The sequence below is a fragment of the Sylvia atricapilla genome, chromosome Z (assembly GCF_009819655.1).
Source record: "Sylvia atricapilla isolate bSylAtr1 chromosome Z, bSylAtr1.pri, whole genome shotgun sequence".
Lineage (NCBI taxonomy): Eukaryota > Metazoa > Chordata > Aves > Passeriformes > Sylviidae > Sylvia > Sylvia atricapilla.
Genome location: NC_089174.1, coordinates 26070422 through 26088916, shown reverse-complemented (window position 1 = coordinate 26088916; position 18495 = coordinate 26070422). Strand labels below are relative to the sequence as shown.

The 18495-nt window shown below is 39.7% G+C and overlaps 1 protein-coding gene across 9 annotated transcripts in view; it reads left to right on the top strand.

Annotated features, from left to right (window-relative positions):
* Window positions 1-18495, top strand: part of CSNK1G3 (casein kinase 1 gamma 3) — an 81567-nt gene that overhangs the window by 26189 nt on the left and 36883 nt on the right. For 8 of the 9 annotated variants that reach the window (XM_066338976.1, XM_066338974.1, XM_066338981.1 and 5 more), the window contains one exon: window positions 6658-6727. In XM_066338976.1, the coding sequence (XP_066195073.1) occupies window positions 6658-6727 (70 nt within the window). Of the gene's footprint in view, window positions 1-6657; window positions 6728-7262; window positions 7319-18495 lie in introns of those variants that run through there. The other variant, XM_066338982.1, reaches the window with a different exon arrangement.

Sequence of the window (18495 nt, the reverse complement as noted above, 5' to 3'; positions counted from 1 at the left end):
ACAATACACTTACGGGCAACATAGAATCTTATTTCCTTCCTGTGTGAAGCAGGGCACAGCGAGGCAAAGCCCTTGGCTGTGAGGCCTCCATATTCTTCAAATTCTTGTGTTAGCTCCCAAGCTAAGTTGGAGTCTTACTGCAATAGTTCTTTTTGACAGGATGAAGGTAAAAGGACACACTGCTGGAACATCTCGGGTCAGTAGTGCTAGGTGCAGATTATAAAACAACAGCAACATTTTGTCCAAGTGCCTGATGTTAACATCAGTCATTGCTTCTTGTAGGAAAAGAAAAAGGAAAAATGCCTAAGGAAAAATGTGTCCTAAACCAGTGGTTGAAAAGAAGGTACTATCCACTGGTGTGAACACAATGCTCTTTATCGTGAGCATTGGTAGCTACCCACAAGTTGCTGGTGAAAGGCTTCTTAAGTTACTTTTCCAATAGTGAAAAAATCTGCTAAAACTAATTGTTTTCAGTGGTGCTTAAGTTTAATTTGGTTTTTGTCTGTCCTTTTGTGAAAGACACAATTGATTCTGTTTCCCGTGGCCCATTCCTGTACCACTGGAGCACTAAAGTGACTGCTGTTGTCTCACTGGGTGGAATTTGGCTTGGGTAAATACCTAAGCCACTGCTTTAAAACTGTGTGCTTTTGCCTGTGCCTGGAGTAACAACTTCCCCTTGGGTTTGTCCAAACCTCCGTATTTGAGGTGGGAATGCATACAGTGTCTTCCTTCTCCTCATTTAACATTCTCTGCAATGACTTTGATATTTTGGTTACCATATATGGCACTATTTTGTAGCAGTTTGCTGACCCTGTCCATCATCTCTGGTTTCAGTTTTAACTAGTTGTCCAGAATCCAGATTCTACATCCTGGAATTCCTCATGAAAGATTTTCTCATACACATCCCAAAGCTGTGCCTAAAGTCTGCTAATATGACCATGCTTGACAGCAAGCAACCCCTCTGCCTTCACCCTCTTTTCCTGATCAGCAGCAAGCAGCTCTGTCTCCTGAGGCCTGCTCTCCCTCTCCAGGAAATCTAAACCCCTTGACCAATAGGGAGCCCACTAGATGAGGGACCAGGACTTGAAAGGATCATTTACCTGTATGAAAAGCTCAGATTCTCAGTATCCCTTGGCTTCCTCTTCTGCAGCTTCTCTGTACTCTATAGCAAAGAGTTGCTGTAGAGTAACTACAGTGTTACCTACACTTCTGTCTTTCCTATAGCCACTTTTCTGGCTTCAGCCTCTTCCACAGCTGCCTTTGTCTCCTTGCTCAACACTCCTGTGGTTCTCTATTTCTCCTCATCCTCATCCTTCACTACTTTTGATTCCTTTACTGGGCGAGTTACTCTTTTTGTTTCTGAAAATCTAACAGCTTAATCTTGCCTCTTCATTTCACATATTAGTTCCTTATCTGAGGTGTGTAAGTCCTTGTACTCTCAAGGCCAGCATCTCATCCCTACTGTGGTACCCAACACATCTCTCAGTATTTTCTCCTGCTCTGTAGCCTTACAGAGCTCAAGATATAGTTATTGGGTAAAGTCTTTTTCTACATTCAGCAAAGATTCCAATTTTGCTCTTCCATTTTTTCTCTCTATCCAAACATCTCTGTAAGTGATTTACAGGTCTCAGCCAAATCTCGTGGATATTTTTATAAGGACTCAAGTAAGACTTTCAAATGTTTTGCATCAAAATTTTGTAGTAATTTGACTCTCTTTTGCTTTTTCAAAATTTTCAGTAAAAAACAATGTGTCTCATATTGCTCTGTGTGTAAACATTTTTGTAAAGAGTCAACCAGATTTTATAGAAATTTCTCTTTCTTTTTGCTCTGTCTAGACATTTTTGTAAGGAATCATTAATATTCTTATCCTTTTGTGTTTGCATCAGCATGACACACAGTACTCCACATATGAAGATGATTATAGGTCATACTTTACTATAATGGGAAAAAGAAGTCCATGCTTGGCGTTTGTTGGGCTGTTGTGTCCTGCTACTCCCTGTTCCTGATCCATCCTTTATCCCAAAGAGAGATGGAGATATCTGAGCCCATAAAGATAGGTCAAGGGCTGTTCAGTCCCTCTCTGCCTCATAAGAGTCATGTCTGTGATGCCAGTTTATTGTTACAAGCCATTCTAGGAGTGTGATGTTGGTTGTAAATTCTTGCCAGCCTAAACACCACTACCATTCCACATGCTGAGGATCTCTTGTGCTTTATTGTACAATTGTTATCATTCTGGCAACCCCTCATTATTAGACTCAAAAGGTGTTGGCTAGCAAGCCCTTCATTTTGTACAGTAGGGAGAAAAATATCACAGCTGTGCTTTGCTCAGGCAAAGCAAGAGATGAGAGAAATTGGGGTGGAAGAGAGAGAGTGAACAAAGAAGATCTCCATCTGTAGATTCCTGCAGTTGTTCCTGCTGCGTGGATGGTCCAGAACTGGGGAAGATAGAGAAAAAGTGAGTGAGGGGTCCCAATGTGTTCACTTTCTTTTATAGTTAACCTGGTGCAGCCTCTTATATAAATGAGACCTTTCATATGGTTTTGTTTGCACATCCACAGGCAGATCTTTGAGCCTTCGTCTGGGAAGTCAGTTATGGGGGGACTGAGCAGGAGCAGGAAGCTGGCTCAGAACAGTGCTACTCCATCTCCATGGGACACTTCGTTTTGATTACACTTTTCCTGTCATAGCAGTCAGAATATTTGAGACAGAAGATGCTTATACTTAGTCCTCCACAGAACTGCTGGAAAAAAATTTTTTTTTTGTGTAAAAGATAGGGAGTTACAAAGTAGTCATTGCTGCCTTTTAAACTCTAATCCTTAATTCATGAGTTCACTAGTCCGCTCTTAAGATTTGAATTGCTGAAATTATAGGTGAGAAGTGTGTATGGAAAGAAAGTTGAACTTCGTTTCAAGGTTGAAATGTTTTTTTCTGTTTTTTTTGTTTTTAAGGAATAACCGTGGTCTAGAGTCACATCTTTGCAGAATCCCTCTGGGACATGTAGTAAATCCAAATCTAGTGCAGGTCTGCTTTATAGACTGGTCTTTTCCTGTAAAAAGAGCCTACCTCTTAAAGATTTTTTTTTTCCCCGAAGATGGCTTTTGTTTGCCATTGCTTACAGATACGTAAAGCAGACACAGAACATAAAGTGAGATGAGGTCTCACTGAATTAGTGAAACCATGGAAAGTAGGTAATAGCTAAATATTTATATCGTGCTTTGGGTTATTAGACTTCTTGAATGTTTCTAACCTTACAGTTCATCCCTTTAATGGGAAGTAACTTGAAAATTGATTAGTATTTTATTCCATGTATTTGGGGCAAAAATAATTATAAAAAGAATTCATAATGGACTTGAAGCAGATTTCACATTTTGGGTGTCTTTATTGTTTTGTTTGAATGTATAAGCATGCCACAGGGGTAAAAACCACTCTGATAAACTAAGTAGCAGTTGTTTCTGTCGCTCAGTTTCTCAGGTAACTGGGGCTCAATAAGCTGCACATTAGTTCTTTCCCCTGTTCCTCATTTAGAGGCAGTGGTCTTTTGCAGGAAAAGAATTTGTCTGTTTTAATAATGAAGTTTTGAAATAATTAGATGTGTATGTAAATGCAGTGTGGGAGGGTTGTAGACAGAACTTTACAGATCCCAGAATAATTCTTTCAGGATGCTTCAGTGAAGACCTGGGTTTATTTAAGTGAACAAAATACACTAGTTTCTTTTGTTAAGAGGAGAAGTTGGCTTCAAGGCACTCTGGGATTAACATGATCCCAGTTTCAACAGTTATTTATTCTCAGGCTTATTTTTATATCATGAAATGTACCAAAACACTGGTTAAACCAAAGAACTGATTTGCCATTTTGTTTTCTATTACTGAATTTTCTTTTTAGGCTTGTAGATACAGTAGTGTATTCTTCACTCATATGTTATGGTGAAAGATTACATTTAACATGGTTTTGTCCTGATTTATGTTTTTCTGTCCTTTCTCATTTATGTGTAGCTATTGCATACTGCAGAGTGGGATGTGCAGAAGTAAAATATTTTTATGTGAAGTGGTTATTGTGCTTGCTCTTTTACAAGTTTCGTTGTGTAAACACATGTTCCCTTTGCATGTTTAGTATAACAGGAAGATATCTAAGCCTTCTTACAAAAATGAGGCAGTTCCTAAAGGCTTTCATTATAATAATAATGAAAATAATTCAATAAATGAACTGCAAGTACATATTGCCATATTTTTTTCACTTTTACTGGCGGGGATAAAAGTGTTTAACTGTATCTCTGTTGAACAAGGTTTAACTTCAGTCTTTGACTCTGTGTAGTAGTTTAGCAGATGTGTTTGACTGTTTAAAAACATTGCCTTATGGAGATTTATCAGGACTGTTTCCTGCTGATGGCTGGGACAAGCAGCATTGAAAAAGGGGGTGTGTGTCAAAAATTGGAAGCTCTTTCTTTTACCTAGATTTTTTTTAATCTATTCCTGTAAATTTATAACCTATAACCTCTTTTTCATTCTTTTAATGGGACCGTGTTACAACCATGAGGGGTTGTTAATGTACCATCAATTGAGACAAAACTGTATAATTGAACAAAATATAACTTCCTAAGCCAGAGTCTTGTGTTATTAAAAGCTGTAGACATGGAGAGTTTGATGGACTAAAATATTTTCTTCTTAGTTGGCAGAACCATAAGTTTTAATTAGGCATTATGTAGAGTGGGGTGTATTTTGTAACTAAGAGACTTGTATACTACAAGCAAACTAATTGCTAAATTTGTGTTGTCTTCTAAAAGGTTAAAATATTTCAAATTCTTTGTAGTGGATTTCGTCATACCTCTGAAAGTTGAGTACTAAAGGTTGATAGTTGCACTGACTTGTTTTGGCTCATGTTTACACTGAAGTGTTTTTTTTAAGGAATATCTCTCTTCAATACTTTGCCATAAATTTCATTTGTCCTTCTCATAAACTGTAACTAGGCCTTTGTTAGTCTTGTTTAGTAATTAATTTTTTTGAATAATAAATATTGTTATTGCTTATTATAGAAAGTTCTTGCTCACTTCTCACTTTTTTTTGCAAAGAATACAATGTTCCATTTTGCTGGTTGTTCTGGAGCATAAAGAACATGCAGTAAATTCTATTTTTAGGGTTTTTTTTATTTTTTAGAAACTGTTACATTAGTCCTTCTTTACTTTCAAGTATCCACCTTTGCCATCCCGGCAAAATGAAATGCATAAATGTACGCTGTCATGGACTTTGACAGCACTTGGAAACAACTAAGTCTTGGAGGGAGATGGGTTGAGGGAGAAGACTAAATTTCTTATTCTTGCAAATTCACTCATAGTTTTTATGCCCTGAATGTGACACTGAGAAACAACACAGGTTTATAAACTTGTAGTTTCTGAAGATGATGGTATGCGGAAAAAGATGAGCATTTCACCCAAGCTTTTCCTGGGAACTGATGTTCAATAATATCAGTTATTGCTGATAACTGTATTAACAGTCACGTACTGTGTGCCGCAGTCCTAGTAGTAACAGAGTTAGTTTTCAAATTGTTGCTGATGCCTTGGAATATCACAGAATGAATTAGGCTGGAATAGACCTCGGAGAGCATTGGATACAACCTCTGACTGAAGACCACCATGTCAGAATGTCACTCAGTGCTGTGGTCAGTCTTTCCTTAGACATCTCCAGGGATGGTGACTCCATCTCCCTGGGCAGTCCCTTGTCTAAGCACCCTTTCTGTGAAGAAATTCCTCATAATGTCTGACCCAATCTTCTTCTGGTGGAACTTAAGTTCATGTTATGTATCGTAAGAAACAAAGCATATCTACTAAAATATGCCCTAGGAAATTACTTCAAGAATCTTGTGCTAAAGAAACTTTTCCTTACAAAGGGAAATACTCAAGAAGTTTGGGTTTCCTTTTAGGCTGCATGTGTGTTCCTCAGCTTAATCTCATGTCACTTCATTTCATTCTATGAGACCCTGACATACTGGCATGTGTCAGTCATTCTTATTAATGAACACATGAATAAGAATAATGAGCACAGCGAATAAGATTTCATCAATGTCCGTAAACCACAACTTATTCTGGAGATAAGAATAATTTTTTGCTTGTTTTTTTTTTTTTTTTTTTTTTTTTTTTTTTTTCTTTTCTTTCTTTCTTTCTTGTTTTGGGTTTATAGTTTGGAATGGTGATACTTGAATTCTGCTAAACTGTTACTGTTTGTTGGAAGGTTTTGGTATTTTCTGTTAAGATCCTAGGATAAGACTTCATTCTTATAAAGATATATCTATCGAGTATTAGGTACTTGGAGGTTCTTTTCCATCTGTTAAGCTGCACACTGATGCCACTTTCTGAGAAACGTAGGACATACCATCCATGTGCTTTGGAGAAATACACTATATTTTGGCTATTCCATCATGTGTCTGTTTGGTTTGCATGTTGAACTCTGGTCCAGTGGAGCAATACAAGACCTAAATATTCCTATATGCACTAGTCTCACTTGAGGGAGGTCTAGTTTTCTCTGTTTCTTAATTGCTAGTGATTTCAGAAGAAACATTCAAACTTTTCTGTGTGGCTTGGAAGCAATAGAGCTAGTTTGGCTGGTAGTAGGTTAGTGTATTAGTTTTTAGGCTCTGTTTTAAATGTTGTTTTTGTTTTCAAATCAGGAGCCAATGAAGTCGAGAGCACCACAGCTACATTTGGAATACAGATTCTACAAGCAGCTAGGATGTGGAGGTAAAAAGCAGTGTAATGCACTTTACTGTGATGTAATCCAGGGTCAATTTTTGGTTGAAGTTTTCTGGTTTAGAGGTACAAATCTATTTGATAAAGTGTTCCTAATGACTTAAAGCAGAAAAAAGTCCCAGGAGTTAGTGGATTAATGGATAAATTCCAATATTCTAACAATACTTTTCTACTCTTTAAAGTGTTTCTATGAAGTCCTGACTGTTTAATAAATCCTACCTATCACAGCATTTGTCTGCATACAGGTGTACCTTAAAGTAAGTAATCTTAGATTATTCCCAGTACAACTCCTTGAAAAAATACTGTAGATCTCCAATCTGCTCATCTACTAATCACGTATTTTGAATTAAAGTTGATGTGATGTTTAAATAGCTTCAGATTCAGTTTTATGTTACTTCACTTTTATTCATACAGTATACATTGCTGCTTACTAGTTTTAAACCTCTTAAATACCTGTAGGAAAAGTTTAAATGCAGTTTAATTTTTTAATTTCTCATTTCACTCCCCTTGGTGCATTTATACCCAGAAGTACACTTACGGTGGGCGCCTGAATGATCCAATTGTCACCTTTTGTTTTTATAGGTGAGCGATACCTAAAACTTCTCACATATTTTTGTGCCTTTCACAAAACTGCATATAATCAGTTAGGAAGATGTGAAGTTTCTTACCCTAGTGAAGTGAGTACAGATATTCTCTAAATCAGCTATAACTTAGGAAAAAGAAATATTTTGACATTTTTTTCCTTGAAATTATTCCTAGAGTAGGTCATGTGATTAACTATTTTTACCATTTTTTTACTAATGTAGAAGTTTCTTTTATGAGCGGACTACTAACAGTGGTTTTCTACATGTATGCCTTTTAGCAGAGGCAGCCTGGAGTTTGTAGCAGTGATTTTAGTTGTGCTTGAACCAGAGTAAAATCCTACTTAGTATGAAAAGTTGTCTCTGAGAAGCAATACATAAGGAACATGCCCATACCACTTGATTTTGTTACCTTGAATGTGTGTGTGTTATGATGAATTTTAATACTTTTTAATTACTATTTTCACCTTTTTCCTTAAAATTCAGGATCATATGCTCATTGCTGCACTGATGGATAGTCAGTTTCTCAGGTAGCTTTCAAAATTTCATGCTATGCTTTTGAAGACTACATCTAGTGAAGCAAAGTTTCTAGAGAATGTTTAATTAATATAAACTTTTTTTGCTACTGTATTATGAATGCTTTTGCAACCAGGAGTTTTTAGAGATTGCTTTTGGCAGACCATAATGTTTTCTCTTCCTAGATGGAAAATAAAGTTGTAGATAGGTAATCAAAATCTCGAATCTGTATTTTTGCTGTTTGGAGAAAGTCACCGGAATATGGTGTATGGGCTTTTTTTGTAAGTGATTATAAATTGTCAGCATAGTGTACACTAGCATTGTGAAATACCTAATGGGTAAGAAAGCTGGGATCTTTAGTGCTTAACGAATGGGGCATGAATATCCACAAGTTAGGTACATTACCTATCTGTGAATTTAGAGTTGTAACTATTTAAAATTGTAAAGGAGATGTGTATTGGAGGTAAGACTAAAGCTGTAATTTCCAGTTCAGACTGCAGAAATTAGGCAGTGCTTCTCAGAGGTAGAAATCCTTGTAGGAGTATTTATTGGGAAAATGTCTTAGTGAGTGTAACTGTGTTTACCTTTTTATGTACTGAATAAGACTGGGAACTGTATTTAGTGTATGACGTCAAGTCAAAGTTATTCTGTTTTCCTTCAGGTATCCTTCAGTCTTCTTAACTGTTTGCTGGTTGCAACAACTTTTATCTCTTTCTTTGATGTCTTGTTGAAGTACTGAAAGGAAGTCACGTCTCATTATTTGCATGAAGATGAGGTGACCTTTAGGGTGAAAATGGAAGTTAGAACTGGTGACTCGCTAAGCATCATGAGTATTTATGAAGAACTTTGTTATAGACCTCCTTTGTTTTTTCGATAACCTGCTTTTATTTTAAAGTGAAAGCCTCTCCCAGCACAGAATCTTGAAAGCTGCTTTTCAAGCCTTGATCAGACACTCCACTTAGGGCTTATTTTAATGGGTTTTGTGGCAAAGGCTCATTATGAGGGAAGTATTTTTCTTCTTCCTATCTACATAGAAGTTAAAGACAGATTGCTGATTCCTTATCTTCTGGCAGCAGTCTCTTTTTCTATAATTTTAGGAGTTGGGCCCTCAAGCTGAGGAAGTTATGTGGCCTATGATTATCAGAAAAAAAGTTGCAATATTATGTAGTTTCTGTTCTTATGTAATCTATGACAATTAGTTTTAGTTTACTAATTTTTCATGATATGCATGTTTACTCTCAAGCACAGATTTAAGTAATTTTATCTCATGAACAGTTGAAAACATAGTATTTGAAAGTTGATCCACCAAATGATAATAAATTCAGGAAGCAAGTATGTAAACCTCCTATGTAAGACAGGAGATTTAAAAAAAGTTAAGCCAGGTCTGTCCATATGGACAGTTATTCCTGCTGGTGGATGGGGTCCGCCGCTTGGGACCCAGAGAGCCACAGCCACCCCAAAGGATGTCTCGCTAGAAACAGCTCCTTGAGGGGTCAGGGCGCTCCTCAGCTGGCAGACGGGCTTCTCAGCAGCGGGCAGAGCAGTGATTTTTCAGCTCGGTGATTTCAGCTTTCAGTGATTTCAGCTCAGTGCTCTTAGCTCATGCCCTTGTGAGTTAGCCCCTCTTTTAGCCGGTCGTGGTGAGAGAGAGAGAGGTCTCGTATGGAATTTCCGCAGGTGGTACTTTATTGAGAGGGTACCAGCGAAAGGGATCCAGGGACGAGGAACCTCTGCCGACCAGAGGAAACCCAGGGGTTTTTATGGGACACCAGGGTGGGAGGAAAAGGGTACAGAACCAATCAATTGTAACAGATCTACATAAAATCCCGAGGGGGCTTGTGGGTCTCCGGACAGGTCGCCGTGGCTAGGAGGTTTGTCTTTGTCTTAGGGGCTCTGGGTGAAGTTGCAAAATTCTTCCTTGACTCCTCAGCTTGGCTCCCTTCAGGGCAGAGCAGCCGGGGCTCCGCCCACCTCCACAGACAGTATTGCTTTATGGGCAATGGTTGTACTTCAATCAGAGAGAGAATAGATTGAAAAAAAGTGATCTTCAGTATGCAAGTTGCAGAAGAGTCTGTCCTAGGAGATATAAAAATACCTGCCATTGATGAAAGAAATTTGAAATACAGTAATTGTGAAGATAGGAGGTCTCTCTGATACAAAGTTATGCACCATACTAGGAGCTACAATTGTCTGAAGCTTTCCATCTTTTAAGCTTCTAAAAATTCACATTTGCAGGCCTTCTTACAATGAAGTAATGTTTTACTTAGCTGTTTTTGTTTATTCACACAAACTTGTAGTAATTTGGCTGATAGCTTTATAACTGTGTGGACTGTGTATTTTGTATTTAATTGTACTAAATTGTACTTCTCCTTGTTCTGCTCATGTTTACATGTATACTTGTGTATTAATAGCAAGTGACTACTAAACTGTGGTTTCAGAAGCAATTGATGAAAAGGGAATTGTACTTCCAGTAGTCCTTCCCAGTCTTGGAGGCAGAGCAAATATTTTCTATAGAAGATGCATTATTTTCACAAATAAGAACTGCGGATTCCACAGTTTATGCTACAAATTGGCTTATGCTTAGTGTGAAATAACCTGAGGCTTAAGGGATAAAATTTCTGTAGACCTGTGAAATCCCACTTGACTTTGAGGTAGAGGCATTAACATTTGAATGAATACTTCTAGAAAAAATTAGGTTTTCTGGCGATATCATCCTGAAAGCAAGTAAAGAAAATGTTATTGTGATAACAGATTATTTTACCTTCAAACCCTTTTTTTACAGAGCATCTTTGTACTTCCTCTGATTTTGCAGGCATCCTCAATGAAAAGAGCAGCATTTTGAAATTGTATGTTTTCTTGGTATTTCCTTATATGCAGACAGTATTTGTCTACTAAATCTCTTTATTTATTTTTATAACATCCCTTCTTCTTGCTTTTCTAGTGACCTTGTAGCTTGGGTTTTTTTTTAATTTATATTTTATTATTAATGTCTTTGCTAAATCATGCTCTTTTGTGTCTTAAATGCCATGGAGATGGAAGACATTCTTGTCTGAAAAAAGATCAGAGGGTTCTTTTGTATCTCTGCTTACTGAGAGAACAATAAGAAAATAGGCATGAAATATGATAGATGTGCAGTTTTTATACACAGAACTGTAGAACTGAGAGTACTAATTCTTTGTATTTAATAAAAAGTGGTTTTGTCTTGGATGAATAAGAATTAACATTTCAAAACTGTATTCCTTTGGAGAGGATCTGCACATAAAGAAGGCCTAACTGTAACTTTACTCTTAAATGTGCTCTTTTAAATGCTTCTGAATGTGCAGTAACATGTAGGTGTTTGTCAGGAAAAAATGTGAAGAATCTTACTTAAAGAGGAAAAACTTTCAGTGCTTTTGGGCTTTTTGAAATGTTTTCAGTTTTTTAGGGAAATGGACCTCAAACGTTTTAAAAACAATTTTCAAAATTAGTTTAAAGATTATTTTAGTTTCATCATTACTTAGCTTTCATTTGGGTTTTATATATGAATAGAGATTTTTATGCAAATTGTTCTCTTTTCTGTGATAATTTATCATTCAGTAAACTGAGGGTGTTTTCCTAAGGGTTTGAGATCATTAGTCAGTGTGCAGAAGTTTCTAGTCAATTGAATGAGGAACACGTGGATGAAATTTAGAATATCTTTGCTTCTAATAAAGCAGTACTCCAGATAAAATGATTGCTGAATTCTTACCTGAAATTGCACTAAGGCTTTTGGAATTAATAGAAAAGAGATTTGTAATTTTTATTCATTTTTGAATTAATTTTTTGTGCTATCAACCATTCTTTGCATGATTAGAAGATAAGATGTAGGTGTATTCCATGCACTATGCTGTAATTTAACTGACAGGTATTTACGGTATGGTTCAGTTTCCTTTTGCAGGAAGAAGTCTATAAATGAAAGAAATTAGTTGTTATCTGTTGAAGAGTATGAAAACTCATTGTCTGATTTTTCTAACCTCTCTTAATGACTGGGTCATTATCATAATGACTGAGTGCCTTTGCAAGTGAATGAGAACTCTTTTGTTCTTACTTACCTGACAAGTGGAGGAAAAGAATAGCGAGCAGCTTCTGCTGCTTAAAGTGACTTAGTAGAAACTCCTGTTTGTAATGCTGCTGCTAGAACAGGCTTGCTTAGAACAGTTCTTGTTTATAGCAGCAGTTTTATTTTTTTTGTCACACATCTCAAAACAGGTCACAGATCTGTTCAGTGGTTGGATTATCCTACTGGTGACACTACTGTGTTAATATTTCAGACAAGGCACATGCTTAGTATTGTAAATCAGGTTTTATTTTTCTTAACTTACATACATCTGTTCTTTTAGCTGAAATCTAGTTAACACTTCCACTTGAAAAACTGGAACCCTAACGCTCTTCTTACAAAGGAACTACTATTGACCAGTCATTGTATAGGATGTATTTGTCTACAATAGCAAAAAGGTGCCATATATAAGAAGGTCATTGCCATTGTGAAATGAGTACTTAGTATTGCATCTTGTACCTGAATCGTTGTAATTTGGTACAAACATTCATGTGATGTGCTCTGTGTTGCTATCTAAAAATACATTTTTGGTTTTGAGATCATGCTAACCTGCCTTTGACACTATGGAATCATAGTACTTGGACAGCTGTAATGACGCAGTTACTGTTGGACTCGTGGTTCAGGAAAATTTCAGCATGGATATAATGTGGTTTTGGAAGAAGCAAAAATCTTACTCTACAGTAAGGGGAGTCTGCTCACCTTTTTCTAGTCAAGCTCAGTGAAATATTTGTTTTAGCATTTAGAGCATGTCAGGATTTGCCAAGATTGGTAATTACATTTTGGTTTGGGAATGTAGCAAAGTGAGTTTGAAATAGTTTAGATTTCTAATTTTGAGGGGGGCAGGGTACCCTAAGGCAAGAACACTTCTTTGTTATGAGATACCTTATACACTGTTTAATGTGAGCTAGTAGGTTAGGCATTGCTGCTTATAGTTTTCATTTTTGTGTTGGAAATGTGTGTGATGGCTGAAGGCCATGAATGAGGTTCAGTACATCAGTGTTAAGTGTTGTTTTGTCTAGCTAAAGACCAAAATATTTAAGGTAAGAAAACGTGTTTCTTCATTTAATTTCAGTTCAGGCCAGCTTTAGCTGGTTTGTGTGAGATCTGAGTGTTCAGTGACAGCTATTAATTTGTTTTGTACAACTCCGTTAAAGGTGTGAGATCTGTGAAGCAGATTTTGCCAGTGAATGACAAGCTATCTTTTCTATTTAAGATAATTGCAGGCGACTTTCACTGTCATTGTGAACCACTGGGAAAAGGCAGTGGGATCTCAGATTACTAGTGATACTATCTCTAGTTCATCCCCTGGGCGATAGCCATCTTGCCTTCTACTTTAGCCCCTGGGAGAAGAGGCAGCCCAGCATAATTTTATCATGTTGTATCAGCATCTGTGTTCTTCTATGAGTCTTCCCAAGACAAAAATTTCAGTATAATAATTTCTTAATTTCTTTCTCAGTTGGTAGACTGTTACATACTTTACTAGATTGATATTCTATCATACCATAAGGAAGTGTCTCAATAGCAAGTCTCCTTTAGCGTAGTGCTGGAAACAAAGCACTACAGTTAGATTATAGTGCCAGGTGATTATTTTTGTTCATGGATCTTCTAGAAACAATTTAAAGTAACTTATTATTTTTTTTCCAAAATGTGTTGGGATTGATGTCTTGCTGCTATTATAGGATAAACATGAAAGTTACGAAGGTTTGAAATGAGTTTGAAAAGAAAATTTTACAAGAATACTTGAATGTGATGTGTAGCTATATTAATTGAATGTTCCCACTACTTAGTTAAAGCAGCAGTAATTTACTGGAGCTTCAGATTTTAGAGTATTATTTAATTTCTAAAATAAGGGTCTTAGGTTTCTAATGATTAGGGACAGAGTATATTGAAGACAGAATGTCTATCTGTAAAATACAGAGTTAGCAAGTCAGTCAGTTCAGGGTAGTTGTAGTTTACATATCTAAATAACATTTTATCCGTTCTTACAGATATGTCTGAGTGTTTCACTTTGTTGTGGTTTAAAAACAAACCAAGTAAGAGGCTCTAAGTCAGAAATAAAATTTAATGAGAAGAAAAGGAAAATAAAATAGAATAAAATAAAATAAATACAAAAAGAAAAAACCAGTGACAGAGTCAGAATACAACCTGATCAGGGTGATGGAAACAGTCCAGACGAGGTGGTCTTCTTGAAACAGAAATCTTGTAGAAAGGTCTGGTAGCTCCGGTCCTCTGGGAATCCAGTGGGAGAGGGCTGCTTCTACTGTCCCAAATCCCAGCTTATATCCAGGTGAGAATGCTTGGCTCTTCCCCATGGGCGGAGCATCTCACAATGGGATGATGAGTCATGGAAGAGAGCCTTAATGGCCCATTAAAGAGAGAGTCATGCAAAAGGCATTGATGGGCCATTAACTGAAGATGGTGATAGAATACATCCTAAGCTACAACCCAGGACAATCCACCCCTTATTCTATTACCGTCTACAACATGCCTAAATCAATACATTCTTACAGATGAATGCATATATACATACAGAATGAAACCTTACACACTGCTCTCACTTAAAATTAAGTCTCCCTGTGGTACACAACGGGTTTCTCCATCTTTCTGCATTACCCACCAAGTGTAGCCAGGTCCTTGAGCAAAGACAATCCCATGGACGGGTCTGCCTTTGCCTGAAGTGGGATTAATCCAAACACTCTTTCCTAAAATGCCCTTCATGTGTACCACAGGTACTTTGTCTCCATCCACTGTGTGTAAGGGTTCAGACTGGGCAGGACCACCTCGATTGATAGACCCTCGGGTGTTAACTATCCATGTGGCTTTGGCTAAGTTTAGTTCCCAATTCTTGAAGGTTCCCCCACCAAGTGCCTTCAGGGCAGTCTTTAATAGTCCGTTGCACCATTCAACTTTCTTGGCAGCTGGTGCATGATAAGGAATGTGGTATATCCATTCAATACCATGTTCTCTAGCCCAGGTGTTTATAAGGTTGTTCTTGAAATGGGTCCCATTGTCCGACTCAATTCTCTCAGGGGTGCCGTGTCTCCACAGGATTTGTTTTTCAAGGCCCAGGATGGTGTTCCGGGCAGTGGCATGAGGCACAGGGTGGGTTTCCAGCCATCCAGTGGTGACTTCCACCATGGTCAGCACGTACCGCTTTCCTTGGCGTGTTTGGGGAAGGGTGATATAGTCAATTTGCCAGGCTTCCCCGTACCTGTACTTCAGCCATCGTCCACCATACCACAGAGGCTTCATTCGCTTGGCCTGTTTGATTGCAGCGCAGGTTTCACAGTTGTGGATGACCTGTGAGATGCTGTCCATAGTAAGGTCCACCCCTCGGTCACGGGCCCATCGATATGTTGCATCTCTTCCCTGATGACCAGAGGCATCATGGGCCCAACGAGCTAGGAATAATTCTCCCTTGTGCTGCCAATCTAGATCCACTTGTGATATTTTCACCTTGGCAGCTTTGTCTACCTGCTCGTTGTTGCGATGCTCCTCATTAGCCCGGCTTTTGGGTATATGCGCATCCACATGTCGAACCTTCACGGTCAGCCTCTCTACTCGGGCGGCGATGTCTTGCCAAATGTCAGCGGCCCAGATGGGTTTTCCTCTGCACTGCCAATTGGCCTTTTTCCAGCGATTCAGCCATCCCCACAGAGCATTAGCTACCATCCATGAGTCAGTGTAGAGATAAAGCCTCGGCCACTTTTCTCGTTCAGCAATTTCCAAAGCCAGCTGGACAGCTTTAAGCTCTGCAACTTGACTCGATCCACCTTGTCCCTCGGTAGCTTGTGCAACTTGTCGTGTGGGGCTCCATGCTGCAGCTTTCCATTTCCGGTTAGCTCCTACAATTCGGCAGGAGCCATCAGTGAACAGAGCATATCGTCTTTCAGTCTACGGTAGCTCATTATATGGTGGGGCTTCCTCAGCACGTGTTACTTGCTTTTCTTCTTCTTCAGACCATAATCCAAAAGTTTCACCTTCCGGCCAGTTCGTTATAACTTCCAGAATCCCAGGGCGATTTGGGTTTCCAATGCGGGCGCGCTGTGTAATGAGGGCAATCCATTTGCTCCATGTGGTATCGGTGGCATGATGTGTGGAAGGAGCCTTTCCCTTAAACATCCACCCCAGCACTGGCAGTCGGGGTGCCAAAAGCAGCTGTGTTTCAGTGCCAATCACTTCTGAGGCGGCTTGAACTCCTTCATAGGCAGCCAAGATCTCCTTCTCTGTGGGAGTGTAGTTGGCCTCGGAGCCTCTGTAACTTCTGCTCCAGAATCCCAATGGTCGGCCTCGAGTCTCCCCAGGCACCTTGTGCCAAAGGCTCCAAGACAAACCATTATTTCCAGCTGCGGAGTAAAGAACATTCCTCACATCTGGTCCCGTCCTGACTGGGCCCAGGGCTACTGCATGAGCAATCTCTTGCTTGATCTGAACAAAAGCTTGTTGCTGTTCAGGCCCCCAGTGGAAATCATTCTTCTTGCGGGTCACCAAGTAGAGAGGGCTCACGATCTGACTGTACTCAGGAATGTGCATCCTCCAAAAGCCTATGGCACCTAGGAAAGCTTGTGTTTCCTTTTTGTTGGTAGGTGCGGACATGGCAGTGATCTTGTTGATTATCTCTGTGGGGATTTGGCGACGACCATCTTGCCATTTGACCCCCAAAAACTGGATTTCTTGAGCTGGTCCCTTAACCTTGCTTCTTTTAATGGCAAAACCAGCTTTCAGCAGAATTTGGGTAATTTCTTCTCCTTTCTTGAAGACCTCCTCTGGTGTATTCCCCCATATGATGATGTCGTCAATGTACTGCAGATGCTCTGGAGCCTCACCCTTTTCCAGTGCAGCCTGGATCAGTCCATGGCAGATGGTGGGGCTGTGTTTCCACCCCTGGGGCAGTCGGTTCCAGGTGTACTGCACGCCCCTCCAGGTGAAGGCAAACTGAGGTCTGCACTCCGCTGCCAAAGGAATGGAGAAGAAGGTGTTGGCGATATCAGTGGTTGCATACCACTTTGCTGCTTTGGACTCCAGCTCATACTGAAGCTCTAACATGTCTGGCACAGCAGCGCTCAGTGGTGGCGTGACTTCATTCAGACCACGGTAATCCACCGTCAGTCTCCATTTTCTACTGGACTTACGCACCGGCCAAATCGGGCTGTTGAAAGGTGAACGGGCCTTACTGACCACCCCTTGGCTTTCCAGTTTACGGATCATCTCATGTATGGGAATCACAGAGTCTCTGTCTGTGCGGTATTGCCGACGGTGTACTGTTGCTTTGGCAATTGGTACTTGTTGTTCTTCTACTTTCAACAGTCCCACAGCAGAGGGGTCATCTGAGAGACCAGGCAAGGTATTCAATTGTCTGATGTCTTCTTTCATCACTGCGGCTATCCCAAAAGCCCAACGATATCCTTTTGGATCTTTGAAATATCCATTCCTGAGATAGTCTATGCCGAGGATGCATGGGGCCTCTGGGCCAGTTGCGATAGGGTGTTTCTGCCACTCGTTCCCAGTTAAACTCACTTCGGCCTCTAATACAGACAGTTTCTGGGACCCTCCTGTTACTCCTGTAATAGAAATGGGTTCTGTTCCGACATACCTTGATGGCATCATGGTACATTGGGCCCCAGTGTCAACCAATGCCGTATATCTTTGTGGGTCAGATGTGCCAGGCCATCGGATCCACACAGTCCAGTAGATCCGATTGTCCCTTTCCTCTTCCTGGCTAGAGGCAGGGCCCCCCTATTCCTGGTCATCGCATACGTTGTTCTCTTCCTGTAAATGAGTTGCTGAGGTCCCTTCAAGAGGATCAATCATATCATCATTCCTGTAACATCTGGAGTTCTGTGCACGAGAGACCGGAGCAACACTGATTCTAGATGAGCTTTTTGTTGTAGGCATTTCTCTTTTCAGTTCAGGTACCCGGGCTGCTAAGGAGGAGGTAGGTTTTCCATCCCACTTCTTCATATCTTCTCCATGCTCCCGAAGAAAAGACCAAAGGTTACCTCGGGGTGTGTATCCTCTCTCCCTGGCTGGGGGACGCCTGCTCCTAATCGCAGAGACTCTCGTCGGCTCTGGTGAAATATCGTAAATTTCTTCCTTAAGTTCTTTTTTCAGTTTCTGATGGCCTTCTTCAATTAAGTTCCTGACTTGCTCAGCCAGTCTTGTTTCCACAGATGAGACATGGGCACGAACTGGGGCGGTGACAGTGTCCTCGTAAATCCTTAGTTTATTAGCCAGGACACCCACCTTGTCCTCACCTTCTCTCCATTGCAGTGTTGCCAGGTAACGCGAGTACATCTCTGGTCCAAGCCGTGCAAATCTCAACCACATCCGTGATGTGCACTGGACATCATCTGGGCTCTTAGGAAATCTCTCATCTTCTGCAAAAATGATCTCCAGCACAGCCAATTGCCTTAGGCATCGGATACCTTGTTCTGTTGTGTTCCATTTTCCTTGGTGCACTAGGAGGTCTTCTTTACAAAGGTATCTGTCTTTCACACTTGTTAGCAGTCGCTGCCAGAGGCTGAGAGTTTCTTGGGTTTTTCCAATTCCCTGGTCAATGACCACATCCCGGGACAGTGATCCCAGTT